Here is a 15739-nt window from a genome sequence, read left to right on the forward strand (position 1 = left end):
CTTCGTAATGATACTGGTTACATGTCATCAAATTATAAGCTGACTTGCCAAAAGACAGAGCAAAAATGTTGTTACTGCCAGTATTTAGCCACAGCTATCCTCTAAATGATGTCCTGACATTCTCTTTCAGCATAATTGATTCACAGATCTAATCCAGTCTTTAAGCTATATATGTATATATGTATGTGTATATATGTGTGTATGTACATGCATTTGTATGTATGTATGTATGTATGTATGTATGTATGTATGTATGTATAAACCAGGAGGCCAGATATTAAGATCAATAAAGGAAGAACTGTTCTTTTCACTTTGTTACTTAATATGCAGATGGGACATAAAACCTCCCCACAACTATGATTTGCTTGCAGTCAGCTTACCATACGATAATAGTTTGGAAGAAAGGAACGACTCCCTGCATGGACAGCTAAAAAAAAGGGGGGAAAAAATCAAAAGACTAAGCAGGTGTTTCTGAGACTTTCAAGAAACAAACCCTTTTCTAATCAGTATCCTTCAGTACTAACAATAGCTGCTGAGAGGAGGGGAAGTCCACACTGTAAGAAATTGAAACAGGCCTGGGGGGGTTTCACTATGAGAGAAACTTCTTCTTTTACAAATAAAAAGGAAGGCTCTTATTTTCACTGTGACACAGTGAGTCACGCTGTGTACATAACTAATCAGACTACACTGGCTCCATAACCAAAAAAGCGGAAGGCGGAGGCGGGGGAGCACATGCAAAAAAAGAATCGTGCTCTCAAGGCTTTTGAGGTTACATCAGCATTGGTTCCTCTGGGACAGGAACTGGAATTTTGCGAGGTAAAGAGGTTAAGACTCTGTGCAAAGGCAATTTGGCAATCGACAGCGTTAATCGTCCTTGGCTCCTTTCCCAGGACAATGAGAAATGCCTGCAAAATCTTCTCATCGGGCTTGTTTCTCCTAAACGCCCTGTCTAGCCATAAACGCCAATTCAGTGGGATTTTCTCTGTCCTTCTGCCCAGTCCTAAACGTGTTTTCTCTCAAGGCTTTCAAAACAACTTCTAATAGGAGGCCTGGGAAACAGAAAACGGAACAGGCCGGAGCGGAGGGCAGCGGCCCCAGCCTTGACTTCTCCAGACCGAACCTGCGCAGACAAGCATGACGAGGGGCCATCTCCGCCACTCGGCTGGGCCTCACGGGTGCCCTCCCATCCTGCTTGTCACCCCAGAAAGTCGGCCCCTTCTGCAGAAGATTGGGCCTCGAGTGACGCCCAACTTACTCCTCCTAACCACCTCCTTTTGCTTGTCCCAGACGCTGCAGCCCACAGCCGAAGGTCACCCCTAAACCTTGCCTAGCGGCCCCACCCCAACAACCAGGCCTTTCTAAGGCCATCGTTCCTCTGGGCCTCAACCCAAGCCTGGTGTGGAAGCTGCAAAATGGGCCTCACTCCCGATTTCCCCCACAGAAGCAAGGCCACCCCATGCCAGGAGACTGTGGGTAGGGCAGGGACAGAGAGGCGAGATGCCCAGGGGCACAACCACTACCTTTCCCACGACGACGTGCTTCTCCAGAAGGGATTAGGGACACTAGCCGACGACCGCGAGCGGCGCGAGGTGCAAGAGCCCTGGCTGTCCCTTCCCCACGGAAGGTTCTGGAAGCCAGCTGGCTGGGCATGCGCAATGCGCGCGCCTCAGCCCTCTGGGAGGTCTCCTGCTCTGACCCACTTTCTGACCCCTTGCGGAGCCAGGCAGCACTTCGCAGGCGCAGTGCAATGCCAGGCTGAAGGCCTTGGTTCACTGGCTCCTTCTCTCTTTCCTGTACGTGTATCTACTGAGCACCAATGTGAGCCAGGCTCTGTGCTCAGCGCTGTGCTCAGGCGTGGACCCTCACACGCTTTCCTTGTTCTCATGACAGAAAGAGTTGTTAACCTTAAGACCGCCGATAAACAACATTGCCTTCCATAGGGACCGATAGGTGCAGGGTGCCATGAGAGCAGATGGTGGGGGACCTGACCAAGTCTAGGCATCAGGGAAGACCGCCTCGGGGAAACGCCAGCCTGGATAGCTGTGGGTAAGATTACCAGGCACCAGGATAGGGAGACTGAGCAGGCACAGCATTCCAGGCAGGGAAACAGCAAAAGCAAAAACAGTATGATGGGAGGGATCATTGACCTTTTGAGCACCTGAGAAAAGAAAGGGTAATAGAGCAGAAGTATGCAAGAAGAGGCTAGAAAGGTGGGCGAGGGGAGACCGTGCCTTAGTTTTTATCCTAAGAAGTTTCTGTCTTCTTTTCTTTTTTAGGAAGAATAGTTACTAGTTCCCTGATGACTTGCAGTTGATAATGCACTGTTGCCATTTATTTGAACAACCCGCGAGGTCAGTAATAGTTTTCTCAGCTGAGGGAACAGGTTACAAAAGTTAAATATTTTGCACAGCCATCAAGTAGCAAAGCTAGACCTAAACCCACCTTTACCCTACGCATGGTCACAGTCATTACCAGAATAAAGTATAACCAAATGACTAAGCTGTATCACCACAAGTTTTTTCAAAAAAAATTCTGTAATGTATTTAAGTGTTAATAATCCACCTAGAAACCAGTCCAAAAATGTGTGCCATGTAACAGAAAATGCTAATATCCATCCCCCCACTTCTTACTCTACAGCATGCATTCTAAATTTTGGGGAGGGGGGATGTTGCCCTCAAGGGGACACAAATTGGTTCTTAGAGGGGACCCCCCCCAAAATCTTAGATATTACAATGATTAGTGGCACACAAATATTCAACCCTACCCAACAATATCATTTCTTAATATATGCGCACATCACTTAATGACTGGGATCCATTCTGAGAAATGTGTTATTAGGTGATTTTGTCGTGCAAAGGTCGTAAACTGCACTTACACAAGTGTGCTGGATGGTATAGCCAACAATGTACCTGGGCTACCTCAGAGATATTGTGAGTTTGGTTTCAGACCACTGGCGATAGAGAAGTATCAAATGAGTCATAATCTTTTTGATGGTGAGGGTCTTCCCTTTAGTCTGTTAAAAAAAAAAAAAAAAAAAAAGCAACATCTATGAAGCACAGTAAAGCAAAGCACAATAAAAAGATGTCTGTATATGGTATAGCCTATTGTTCCTAGGCTACAAACCTGTACAACATGTTACTGTACTAAATACTGTAGGGAGTTGTAACACAATGGTATGTGTGTATCTAAACATAGTAAAGGTACAGAAAAAAATACAATATAAAAGATAAAAATGGTACACCTGTGTGTGGGACACTTACCATGAGTAGAGCTTACAGGACTAGAAGTTGTTCTGGGTGATTCGGTTGAGTGAAAGTGAGCGAATGTGAAGGCCTATGACATTACTGTTCATTATCGTAGACTTTATAAACACTGTACACTTAGGCTACACTAAATTCATTAAAAAATTTCTTCAATAATAAATTAACCTTAACTTACTGTAACTTTTTTACTTTATAAATCTTTTAATTTTTTTTAACATTTCAACTCATGATAACAGTTTAAAACACAAATACATTGTACAGATGTACAAAAATGTTTTCTTTCTTTATATCCTGATTCTATAAGCTTTTTTTCTATTAAAATATTTTTTACTTAAAATAATTTTCTGTTAGAAACTAAGACACAAACATACACATTGTCTTTTGCTGGAAGGACCTGCCAGGGGCTCTTCTTGAGGAGGTGTCACTCTTTTCAGAAATATGCCCATGGTGGCTTGCTTGGTTTGTTTCTTTTTTTCATCATGGATTTGCTCATAAGCAGATAATGCACCATGAACATTCCTCTTGTCAACAAAAATAAGACTTGAACCTTTGTAGATTTAAGAAAAGTTTTTTATTTGGGCCCATCTGAGGACATGCCTGAGAGCAGAGTTCCAAGAAGTCTTAAAACAGTGCTCCAATTTTAGGAAAGGGAGGGGATGCTCATGTAGGCAGGAAGACAAAGAAAAATATAGTTATGCATCAGCAATTTTAATTACATATGATCAAGGATTAACAGTTTTACATGAGGTGAAGAGAATATGCAGGTAAAATAGGTTCATCAAGCACCTGAAGTTGGGAGCCATGGGAAGGAGCATGCCTCATTTTTATTGGGATATAGAAAGAACAGGCTTTGCCTTCTATAATCATTTATCTTTTTAATTGGAATTGTTGGAAAGTATACGTGGCTAGCCCTTTGGAAGGTCTTGGTTAGGAATTTACTATATTCCCTTGGTTACTGATTAAGTTGGAGCAGCAGCTTAGACACCCTTTCCTTTTTCATTATTAATGAAAACCTTTTGGTGTTGAAATTTATGTTTTCAGACATTTTAAGGAGCTTGCTGAGTTCTGCAAAAGCTTCTGCTAAACCCTTCTTCCTTGATGTGTCTTCTTTTTCTTCTCCAGCAATTCCTTCTTCTTTTGCTTCTTCGGGAATGCATTCCCATGCGAGTCCCAACAACTCTTCATTAATCAGTTCCTCAGGAAACACCTCTGTGAGCTCCTCAATGTCATTCGCACCCACACCCAGATTAAAGTTCTCTGTCATCTCAACCACAGCCTTGTTTATTTTTGCAACCTTTACACTATGACATCACAATGGCTACAACATTACCAGGCTATAGGAATTTTTCAGGTTCATTATAATCTTATGGGACGCCATCGTACATGCGGTCTGTCATTGACCGAGGTATCATTATGCAGTACATGACTGTATTTAATTTTTTTCTTTAGAGAGAAATTTAATTTAATTTAGATTTCAGTTAATTTAAATTTAAGCTATCTTAGGAGAGGCAATGACGAAAAAGGTTGAGAAACATTGTTCTACAGTAATGAAACCTCCAAGTTTTAGTGGATCAACCAGAATAAAGGTCATATTTCTTAATTGACCTTGCAGCTAGGTGTGGCCATGTGAAGAAGTTCTGGCTCATGAGAAGTGATGGAAAGTGATGGGTGCAACTTCCAGCATGGGTCTTAAAATGAGGGACTACCCTTTTCTGCCTTCCCACCATCCTGTAATTGGAAAGCACACATGGTGGCAAGCCCCCTTGGGCCATGTGCATGAGGGCAGCAACCTAGAGATGATAGTAAAGCAACAAGGTAGAAGGAGACTGGACCTCATGGAGTAGAACTACCATACACATTTTAATCCACCTGCCTCTGTCAGGGAGAAATACACTTCTATCTTAATTAGCCATTATTAGTATGGGTTTCCTTTGTATACAACTGATTTCGTACTCTTTTTTACTTTGTTATTGTGGTAAACAACACATAACATCAAATTTACCATCTTGACCATTTCTAAGTGTACAGTTCAGTGGTGTTAAGTATATTCACATTGTCGTACAACAGATCTCTAGTAGAACGTGTTCATCTTGCAGCACTGAAACTCTATATCCACTGAAGACTAATTTTGTCTCACACTTTCCCCAAGCCCTTGACAACTACCTTTATACTTTCTGTTTCTAAGATTTGATTTTAGATACTTCAGATATTTGTCCTTTTGCAACTGACTTACTTCGCTTTGCATAATATTTCAAAGTTCAGCCATGCTGTGGCACGGGACAAGATTTTCTTCTTTTTTAAGGCTGCATAATATTTCACATATACCACATTTTAAAAATTCATTTATCTGTCAATGGACATTTGGGCCACTTCATCTTCGTGAATAAGACTATTGTGAATAATGCTGCCATAAACATGAATATACACATATCTCTTTAAGATTCTTTTTTGAATTATTTTGGATATATTCCCAGAAGTAGGATTGCTGGATCATATATGGTCATTCTATTATTAATATTTTGTGAAGCCTCCATATTCTTTTCCATAATGATTGCAACATGTATATTCCCACCAATAGTGCACAAAAATTTCAACTTCTTCACATCCTTGCCAACACTCATTATTTTCTGTTTTTTGATAGTGGCATCCTGTTGAGTTTGAGGTGTATCTTATTGAAGTTTTGATTTGCCTTTCCCTAATAATTAGTGATGTTGAGCAGCTTTTCATGTGCTTATTGGCCATCTATATCTTCTTTAGGGAAATGTCTATTCAAGTCTTTGTCCATTTTTTAATTGGCTTATTTGTTTTTTGTTGTTGTTGTGTTGTAGAAGTTCCTTATATATTCTGGATATTAACTCCTTATCAGAGATATGATTTGCAATTATTTCCTCTCACTCCATAGGTTGATTGTTCTCATTCTGTTGATTGTTTTCTTTGATACATAGAAGTTTTTAAGTTTCATGTAGTCCCATTTGTCTACTTTCAACTGATCCTTTATTCTAACTAATCTAACCATAAAAAAAAAACTGTAGCAGAAATGGCATTAAAAAAAATGAGCTTACCACAGAGAAAGTGACCTGGTCCCAGAGAAAATTAAGATAGTTTCTAATTTACAATTGATTAAGAAAAGATAAACTAGCTGTTTATTTTATGAATGATAAGGAAATTTGAAAAATATATTACTTAACTGGACTTTAATATTCCTCATCATGAAACCCCATCTCCAAACCTTGTTGTATGATATTATTATAGCCATTATATAACTTATAATGAACCCAGGTGAGTAGCTGTGAGTATGCTAAAGACTGCCAGTGATACTGGTTTCACATCCCTTACTATAAACTGGCCATTTATGTGAAATAGAAATGAAGCATGCAGAAATTCCCTTGGATCTGAGAGTAGGGTTTCCCCCAGCACAATTAAGTTTGTGGCCAGTTTAGTTAAATAAGTTAAGAATACTAGCCAATCAGAGTTTATGGGCAATGGATTTCCTAAATAAATATGATTCCCACAAGCATGTTTCCTAAAGAATTTCTCAGCTTTGAAATCCAATAAAGGAGTTACTAATAGAACTCCATTCTATCACTATGAAGAAATATAACGTTTCTCTCCTTTTGGGTATCATCTTCCTGACTCTGATGGGAGTTCAAGGTAAGGAGTTCTGAGTTATATTAGGTTAGTAAAGTCAGCGATATGAATTGCTACAAAAGCATTATGATTTGCCCAATAAATGTGATTGTGTTATATGCATCAGAAAGTGACACGTGTCACTTATAAAAGCTTCTCAGTGATGTGGTAGATTATCTTACACCTGCCAAGTCAAAATAAATCTTCTTAGTCTTGGTGTGTGAATTCCTGGCATCTTGTGTGGAAATGGATGATAATGAGATAAAAGACTCTGTCTGCTGAGTTATATTTGTCATGCTGATATTGTTTCTTGATAAATATGTCTGTGGTTAACCAATTAAAGATCCAATAATCAGAGAAACTGTCCCTAATCTGTTTACTAACTACCTTTGTTACTTTGAGCAAATTTGTGGACTTTTCTGGACTTCCTCAGCTATAAAATGAGGGTTGTACAGTTATACATTTTCTACCTACCAGACGATGTAGGGCATATAATAAGCACTAAGTAACTATAGGTCGAATGCATGAAAGAATTAAAGAATGAAGACAGTGTATTTTAAAGAGTTTCTTAAATTTTAAAGCACTATTGAAAAGCAAGCCAGTGGGGAGGATGAGGATGGTGATGGTAATTGATTATCACGAGTAGAGCTTTCTGTCTCAACCAACATGAACTTCAGTCTACTAAAGTCAGATAATAAATGGCTTTGGGAATTGCTTAGGAAACTGCAGTCCACATAGCACACATGAATTAGTTATTTGTGTGTGTCTACCTATGATAGGCATTTATTCAATAATATGAAAATCTCTTTTCCTAAGGTTGTAGGATATGGTAGCTAAGAGCAATGCCTTTGGTCTCAAACCCTGCACCTGCTCCCTAGAAGATGAATGGCTTTGTTCTTTACTTAACTTCTCTGAACTTTAGCTCCTTTATCTATAAAATGGAGATGATACCTACTTTAGAAGTTTGTGGTAATGATTAACAGACACTCAGTAAATGATAATAATAACCATGACTAAGTTAAGTGTATCATTTTGATGGGTCATCTAAATTGAGACATTGCCTTAAACTGGTATGTGCTACCCATTCTCTTTCCCTTAGGAGCCCCAATATTGAGGAATGGACGCTGTTCCTGCATCAACACCAAAGAAGTAATGATCCACTTAAAATCCTTACAGGACCTTAAACAATTTGCCCCAAGTCTTTCTTGCGAGAAAACTGAAATCATGTAAGTAAAATCTTATCTAACATGCATGTGTCATATTGGCAGAAACATTAAATTTAATGCAACTATTACTCTCGGAACACTTGCCCATATAAACATTTAAAATTCAGATTGTTGCTTCTCTATAAATCTGGTCTACTTCTTTCTTTTCAAAAGAAAGAAAGAAAGAAAGAAAGAAAGAAAGAAAGAAAGAAAGAAAGAAAGAAAGAAAGAAAGAAAGAAAGAAAGAATTTCTGGCAGAGATTGGGAACCAAGGTTGATATATTATCGAAGTAATACATGTTCATTGTAGAAAATATTTAATGCATATAACCCAAAAGAATAAAATTTTTTATAATTCTACCTTCCAGTGACAAATACTGCTAACTTCTTGATATATTGTCTTCTAGATCTCTCTTGTTTGCTTTGTATGTACATATATAGACACAAAACATATATACATATATTTATAAATATAATATATATACATAAAAATAAAATCATGTTATATATTATTTTGTAAACTGTTTTTTCATTAACACTATATCATGAATATTTCCTCGTGTCAGTAAATCTTCTGTAATAAATCATATTTTTCTAATAATGTCATTTTCAATGGCCAAATTATATTCATCATATGACCAATTATTCCATAATCTATATAACCAATGTTTAAACATACATTATTTCCATTTTTTTGCTATTGAAGTCAAACTGTTATGGAAGTACTATGGCTTTAATTCTTCCTTATTAATGATACCCTCCTAGAGATTAGAATTGCTGGGTTTAAGGATGTGTATATCTTCAGTCTTTCAAAACTGAAATCAAGGGTAATATGTAGAATGGCTACTCTTATTCTCGGTTACACAGAAAAATTAAAGAAAAAATTTTTGAAGTATTCCTGGAGAGTCATTTTTGAAGTATTCCTGTAAGTAATTTAAAAGTTTCAACTAGTCTGTTAATTTTATCTTAGGATAACATTTTATTATGCTTTAAGTAGTTCCATTAGAAAATTTAGCAAAATTGATGCTAATCATCATTGTTTCTGCAAAAAAGTAGGTTTATTAACAACTTTTCTCTTTTGCTTCTTCAGTTAAACATAAATAGTTATTTCTAGCAAAACAAAACCAATTTCATCTTTAGATATAAGCTTCTCCCATTGTGTATACCTGTTGGAAATTTTTAACTAATGGTTATGTGCTATCCTAGAAATTTATCTAAACTCCTTCGCTCACTTAGAAAATGAAAAGACAGGATAAAGACTGGAAGTTTCAGATGCTTATAGTGGGGACAAATACATTCTAATTGGGGAATTGCATACTGGGGATAAGATGAAGAATTTAAATTATTAAAAGTAAAAAAAAAAAAACTTGTTGCTGTTTCCTTGGCAGTGCTACAATGAAGAATGGGGATCAAATATGCCTAAACCCAGATTCGACCAAAGTGAAAGAATTGATTAAAAAGTGGGAGAAACAGGTTGGTGAAAAGAAGAAACAAAAATTTCTTTCTCTTAGAAATTAACTTTGGAAGGCAAAGAATCTATGTAGTTCTTATGTAGGGTAAATTTTTCATTCGTATTATTGTGCTCCTATTTCGTTCCTAGAATAATGTCATCACCTGGAGGTATAATTGTATTCCTGCGTAGAGTATCAGTTGTGTATTCCCCCCCACCCCCCGACTAGAATGTGGGTTCCATGAGGGTAGGGAGCTTATCTTTCTTATTCAACACAATAGATACGTATTGACTATGACAGAAAGGTAATAAGATATAGTACCTTCCTGCTGTAGAAAATATGCTAACGATTAATTATATAGTACAATGTGATAAATATATAGTAAAAGTAAGTATAAGAATCTTAAAGATTGTAGAAGGAGTAATTAACTTTGCTGGAGGGAAGGGGCGGGAAGAAAGTGTTAAGAAAGGCTTCATATCAGGCGGCATTTGATTTGGATCTCGAAAGATAAGTGGTTCACATGGAGAGTAAGGACAGCATGAAAAGTAGAATCATGAGAGAGCTTGCTGTGTTCAAGGAGCCTCGACTCATGTGTCTGAAGTTTGTGTGGAGGGACTGAAAAGACTGAGTTCAAAAGTAGACCAGGACAAAGTGGGAAGAATCCTGTATGACATGCTAAGGATTTATGTTTGCAGGGAGCCGCAGAATATGTAGTTGAGAGCTTGGTCCCTGGAGTCTGACAGACTGGTGGTTCTGCCATATAACAGCTTTGCAACTTTGGGCAAGTCACCCTTTCCAAGCCTGAATCTCTCCATATGTAAAAAGTGGATGATATTAGTACCAGCCTTAAAAGATTGCAGTTGGGACAGGTGGGTTGTAAGCAAGGTTGGAGTGAAGGTAGTAATAAACCAGGAGAATGGGCAAAAGAGATGAGTTAAAAGGCCCTTGCCTCCTCCTCAAAGAGAGTGAAGTACAAAGAATCAAAAGGGGACCCTCTGAGAGTGAAGCGACTTTAAACTGGTTTTGAGAATAAACAAGGACTACAGTTTGGAGAGTCCAAGTATAATATAAGGAAGGAAAATGATAAGATAAACATTGCCTTGTTCCCCACCTCTTCTCCTTATAGATCAAGCAAGAGAAAAAGCAAAAGAAAGGGAAAAAACATCAAAAAAGCAGGAAAGTTCTAAAAGTTAAAAGATCTCAACGTCCTCATCCAAAGAAGACTACATAAGCAATCACTTTACCAACAAATCATTTTGTGTTAAAAAGTTTCTTTTTTAATTATACTGAAAAGCCTGTTGGTCTAAATAAAAATTTAAAACATCATTGTGATTAAAGCTAGAAAGTTGCTTTTAAAATTAAAATGTTAGAGGCTATAGCTTGTCTTTGTTCTTCCACCTCCAACCAGCTGAAATTCATCATGCTTAAGAGCAGGATCTTAGTAACTCCCACAGGTGGACAAATGCCCAGGCAACCACATCCCACACACAACAGCTGCCTAAGAGAACAGCTGTCTTCCCAGATCACAAACTGCAGTTTCCAGAGATTATTCTGAGGCACATGTCAGCAAGCCTCAGCTTGTCAGCATGCTGAAGCCAAGCAGTTTGGGATGGAGCCGGACTTCACCAAATTGTCATGGCTATCAGCATCTGTAGTTGAATCAGCCTATAGGCCTCACATACAATGTATCTGAGAGATCCATGCTGGTTTTTCTGGAGACCACTGCGGAGGACACTAGCACTTAGCTTCCAGAACCTTCTATCTGGCTTTCAAGGCTATGCGACTCCATCTTGCCGGTGCATACTGACCACCTTATTTCTTCTTGTTTCCCTTTGCTTCAGTTAAGCCAGTTCCTCACTGTTCTACCACAATTCAATGCCTGCTGCCTCTACCACACAGGTCACGTTCTCATTCACCTGGGTCTACTCTTTTTTCACTCTTTCCCCAGCACCTCACAGGAATGCCTTCTTCTCCCCACGCATCCTCACTTGATCCAGTCGCCAAGGCTCAGTTCAATACTGCCTCTTAAAATCTTCTGGACACTTGAATAATCTTAAAACTCCTATTCCACTTGTGCTCTGTACCTCACAGGTGAGCACTTGTTTTCTAATTATTTTGTGTGTGTGTGAGTTTATTTTATGTCTCTAACAAGATTATCAGTTCCTTGAGGAGCTGAATTTGCCATTGTGCCTAATATACTGAGGAAATAGGCTTTGAATAGTTTCTTAATTGCAGTTGTTACAGGTAGGAGGGCAACCAGACCATCTCCTCTGAGCAAGAGCTGGCTATTTATTGGCTACTCCATACTGAGTGAACCTTGGTAACCTCTTTTACTCATTATATTCAGGCCATTGTCCCTACTGGGATCTGGGGTGATGCAACAGTCTTATTATGACAGGACGTTAACTTGGCCTGTCATATACAGGAGACCTAGAATCATAGAATCTTTCAATGAGAAGGAGCTTTAATGATGAACCTGCCCTCTCACCTTATACAAAACTTTCTTTAACGTCATTTCTGGTAGACCTCAGTTTTCTATAATCTAACAGAAAACCCTCGAGGATCCTTCTGAAAACTCATTTAGGTAAATATGAATGTCATTGTCAGTTAAACTTTTTTTCAGAGTTTGTAAAGTATTGTAATTATCAATTACCTCACCGGATCTCATGAAGAAAGAAGGTATTAAGATATCAAGAGCTAGAGGAAATAGCAAGTCCTGTTAGTGAAGGCACAGCTGGTGCCCACTTAACCTCTGAAAGGCTTAAGAACTCTTAAAGGGGAGGCTCAGTGAATTGTATAGGAGAGGATGTCTTTGGCCAGAATTTAAACATACACCTGTTTTCCAAAAGTCTGTCACTCCTTACACTGCATATGATTTTTCAATGCTGCCCACTGGTGATCCCACTCAAACAGCATCTTATCTAATCATGAAGCTCTGTAGCTTCTTGCATGTACTTTCTCTGAAAAAATCCAATGTTTCCTAATTTGAAAGTCTGTGACCCAGGTGAAGTGGACAGTGTGTAACTAATAACCAGAAACCATATGTTTTGATTAAGTAGCTAGCTATGATATATACATATATGTATTCTCTCTAAACAAATAATTAAGTTCAAAGCAGTATTAGCATATATACCTTGTACTCTGAAATATTTTCTTTGTTAAAAGACAGCGGTGTCAATAAACGAATTATTAATCAGAACAAATCTTGATTTTTTTTAAATGTCTTAAACATATACCTCAACTATTGCCATGTTTAACAGTAATTCTCATGTGTCTTTATTCATTTGCTTTTATTTCAGATAAGGTGTAATTGAGATAAAGAATGAGAGCCCTTTAAAGAGCTCTCTGTGGACAGAAAAAAAAAAAAAACAAACACCAAAAACCTCTATGGAAAATATGACAATAACACCATACAACAACACTCACTTATAAGAGTTATGTGGAAGAAAATTTATTTCATATTCCTGCAGGGCAATACTATTCCAATGAGTTATACACCAAGGAAACCAAAAATATTCTAACTCATTTCCATATGCTAAAAGTATATATGTTTAAATATTATAAAATATTAAGTAGTTATGATAGTGATCTAAGTATAGGGTAAGTTATTTAAGACTCCAGGAAATTTGGGCTGGAGGTATTATGCAGTGTGGAGCCTCTAAGAAGGTCAAAAGTGGACAGAAAATACTAGCCCCGTTCATTTGATGTACACTTGATGTTTGGGCAGGTAGCAGCTGCTGATTGTGGCTATGACTACTCACAAGGCCCTTTACCTGAAAGACAGTAGAATGCTGTGGCAAGAGCTAAGATTCAGGATGCTGAGATACCCAGGTTAAGATCGGAAGCCCACCACCTGTTAGCTGTGTGACTTTGGTTCGAGCACACTATTTTCCCTCCCTGTGTACCAGTTTCTTCATTCGGGATTTTTGTGTGGAACGGGCCCAGCGCAGATCTTGTGCACAGAAAGTGCTCAGTGTCAGTCCCCCACTTCTCTGACCATTTTCCTCTGCCACACCTTTCTCACAATAGAGGATATTCCACATCTCATCATCTCATATACACAGAGGGATGTTTCCGGAACTTAAAAGCTATGCTGAAGAAACAAGAGCAAAAACCCGACTGACCAGTTCTTTGTATCTATATTTTTATACTCAAAGCCCAGGTCATTGTTGTCTCTTCCCTAGACTACATCGATATCCTCCCTTTTCCCTGTTGTCTCCTTTTCTCGACGTTTCTCTTGCTTCCTTACCATTCGTGACAGCCAGAATGATCTTTTTAAAGCAAAACTCACAGAATATCACCACCTTGCTTAAAATCCTGAAATTCAGAATTAAGTCAACCATACCACAGCCCGCCAAGCCCTGTATAAGTTAAGCTCCGTCTCCTTCTCTGACCATGCTCTTTCCATCTTCCCCCAGATTTATTGAGCCTCAGCCTCATTTCCTTTCTGCCTCGCAAGCACAGCAAGTTGATTTCCTTCTCAGGACCCTTACATATGCTATTCCCTGTTGTAACATATCCACTTGGTTAAGCTGAGAGCTCTGTTCTCCTAAATCCCCTTTTCTGTATGACTGTAGATTAGTTAGCCAAAGAGGTACTCGTGCAAGATTTATAAAACAGAAGTGAAGGAGTGGACATTACACCTGGCTAGATATAATGACAGACACAGTGGTATCAATGGATCCCAGCCTACCCTCGCTCTCTTCTGTGTTCAGCTCATCTTCATGACTGTTGGCCTCATGACTAACAATGGTCCCAGGCCTTCTACCAGATACTTGGAAGTGGACCCGCAGCGGGGTAGTTACACAGAAGCAGCAACTTCCCGCAGGTCCCTAGCAATCCCTACCTGGCAGCTGGACAGCTTTGGCTTCTTGGGTTTTCTCATGAGCTCTTATTTGTCCAACCGTACCAGTGCTTCTGATGGATTGGTCAGTGAATCTCTTTCCAACCCCTTGACTATCCTCCTGGACTTCCACTCCTTGAGCCCCTCCCTCATCTGTATAAGATCTGATCCCTGCTGTGAATCATTGTGTCCCATGATATTCAGAGTGGCTCTGCTTCCCCAAGACACCTGTACCTGAAACACTCTTCTTTGCATGGCTGTTCCCACCTCATCAATTGATTTTTAGCTTAAATGTCATTTCACAGTCTCCTTCCCTTACTACCCTTAGTGAAATAGCCATCCCCTCCCCAGACCCTCTTTATGGTAGTGCTTTCCAAAGTGAGGTGTGAGCACCCTATGGGGTGGAGGGGTGGATGAAATGAGAATATTTGTAACATATTTAATTTGTATTAAAACATATATTTGAACATGATATATGTAATATATAACATTTTAACAAATAAAAAACTAAAGATTTACTATAGGTTTGAATCCAGCAATTGGTACTGGCATCCTCTGTCAATACATTTGTCTGGTGGTGGTCTATTATATGCTGATTTCCTGCAGAAAAAAATGAGAATTCCACAACTGGGAGGAATGGATGAGTGCCCTCATTCAGTCAGTCACTTTCTTCACATTACAACAATGGATTACCGCTAATGTGAGCACAGTCCTCTTTGGCTAGTTCTAAACTAGAACCAGGATTGTGAGGATTATAAAATAGTGTGTTAACTAAACCAACCTTCACAAAATGAGCAAGTGGCTTTAAAAGAGTCCTACTAAAATATTCATACAGAAGGTGATACTAATGATGCAAATGTAAACTAACAAAAGAATAAAAATACCTGCAAAGGGATGCTTCTTCTAATTTAATTAAAAGGGCACACAATTAAAAAAAAATCTGTTGGCTATAGTCTGTTTCAGTCTCTTTTATCACAATCGCATAAATCAATCAAACTTCATCCCAATCTGAATAGCTTTTAAAAATATTTACATAGTTATTTTCTATCCTCCACAACACCACAAACATAAATATAAGTTTCTTGACTACAGAAATCTTTGTCCTCCTTACCACTGCATTCATGTGCCTGGAGCAGTATCTGGCATATAGGAGCACTTAATATGTGTTTTTTAGTTGATTGATATATGTTTCATCCCAATTTTTTCCCCCGGCCTTTTCCAAATCAATCTAAACTACTCTTACCACAATCATCTAAATTTATCATGCTCACCCTGCCCTCAGCTTTGCTCATGCTTTTTTATTCATCTGCTCCCCTCAACAGCTGTCCTGCCCCCAATCTATCTGACTCT

The 15739-nt window shown here is 38.7% G+C and overlaps 2 protein-coding genes across 7 annotated transcripts in view; one reads left to right on the forward strand and one right to left on the reverse strand.

The window, feature by feature from the left end:
- Window positions 1–1628, reverse strand: part of ART3 (ADP-ribosyltransferase 3 (inactive)) — a 91926-nt gene extending 90298 nt beyond the window's left edge. The window contains exons 1-2 of one of the 6 annotated variants that reach the window (XM_016156037.2): window positions 1521–1628; window positions 381–427 (exon numbers count right to left, since the gene is read on the reverse strand). In XM_016156037.2, coding sequence (XP_016011523.2) covers window positions 381–383 — 3 coding nt within the window. In that variant the 5' untranslated portion in view covers window positions 384–427; window positions 1521–1628. The remainder of the gene's footprint in view (window positions 1–380; window positions 428–1520) is intronic. The other 5 variants (XM_016156036.2, XM_016156033.2, XM_016156035.2 and 2 more) reach the window with 5 other exon arrangements.
- A 5155-nt stretch (window positions 1629–6783) lies between these two features.
- On the forward strand, window positions 6784–12724 carry CXCL9 (C-X-C motif chemokine ligand 9). Its single transcript, XM_016156001.2, has 4 exons — window positions 6784–6914; window positions 7990–8116; window positions 9484–9568; window positions 10673–12724. The coding sequence occupies exons 1-4, from the start codon at window positions 6851–6853 to the stop codon at window positions 10775–10777; spliced, it is 381 nt and encodes a 126-aa protein (XP_016011487.2). The 5' UTR covers window positions 6784–6850; the 3' UTR covers window positions 10778–12724.
- Window positions 12725–15739: the final 3015 nt, after the last annotated feature.

The sequence above is a fragment of the Rousettus aegyptiacus genome, unplaced genomic scaffold (genome assembly GCF_014176215.1).
Source record: "Rousettus aegyptiacus isolate mRouAeg1 unplaced genomic scaffold, mRouAeg1.p scaffold_m13_p_10, whole genome shotgun sequence".
In the NCBI taxonomy this organism is placed as follows: Eukaryota; Metazoa; Chordata; class Mammalia; order Chiroptera; family Pteropodidae; genus Rousettus; species Rousettus aegyptiacus.

What these genes read in the sequence shown, in the direction of transcription:
- CXCL9 (XM_016156001.2), top strand. Translation starts at nt 6,851, where the DNA reads ATGAAGAAATATAACGTTTCTCTCCTTTTGGGTATCATCTTCCTGACT. An exon ending in TGCGAGAAAACTGAAATCAT is followed by an intron (nt 8,117 to 9,483) that starts GTAAGTAAAATC and finishes TTTCCTTGGCAG; the next exon opens with TGCTACAATGAAGAATGGGG. An exon ending in TTAAAAAGTGGGAGAAACAG is followed by an intron (nt 9,569 to 10,672) that starts GTTGGTGAAAAG and finishes TTCTCCTTATAG; the next exon opens with ATCAAGCAAGAGAAAAAGCA.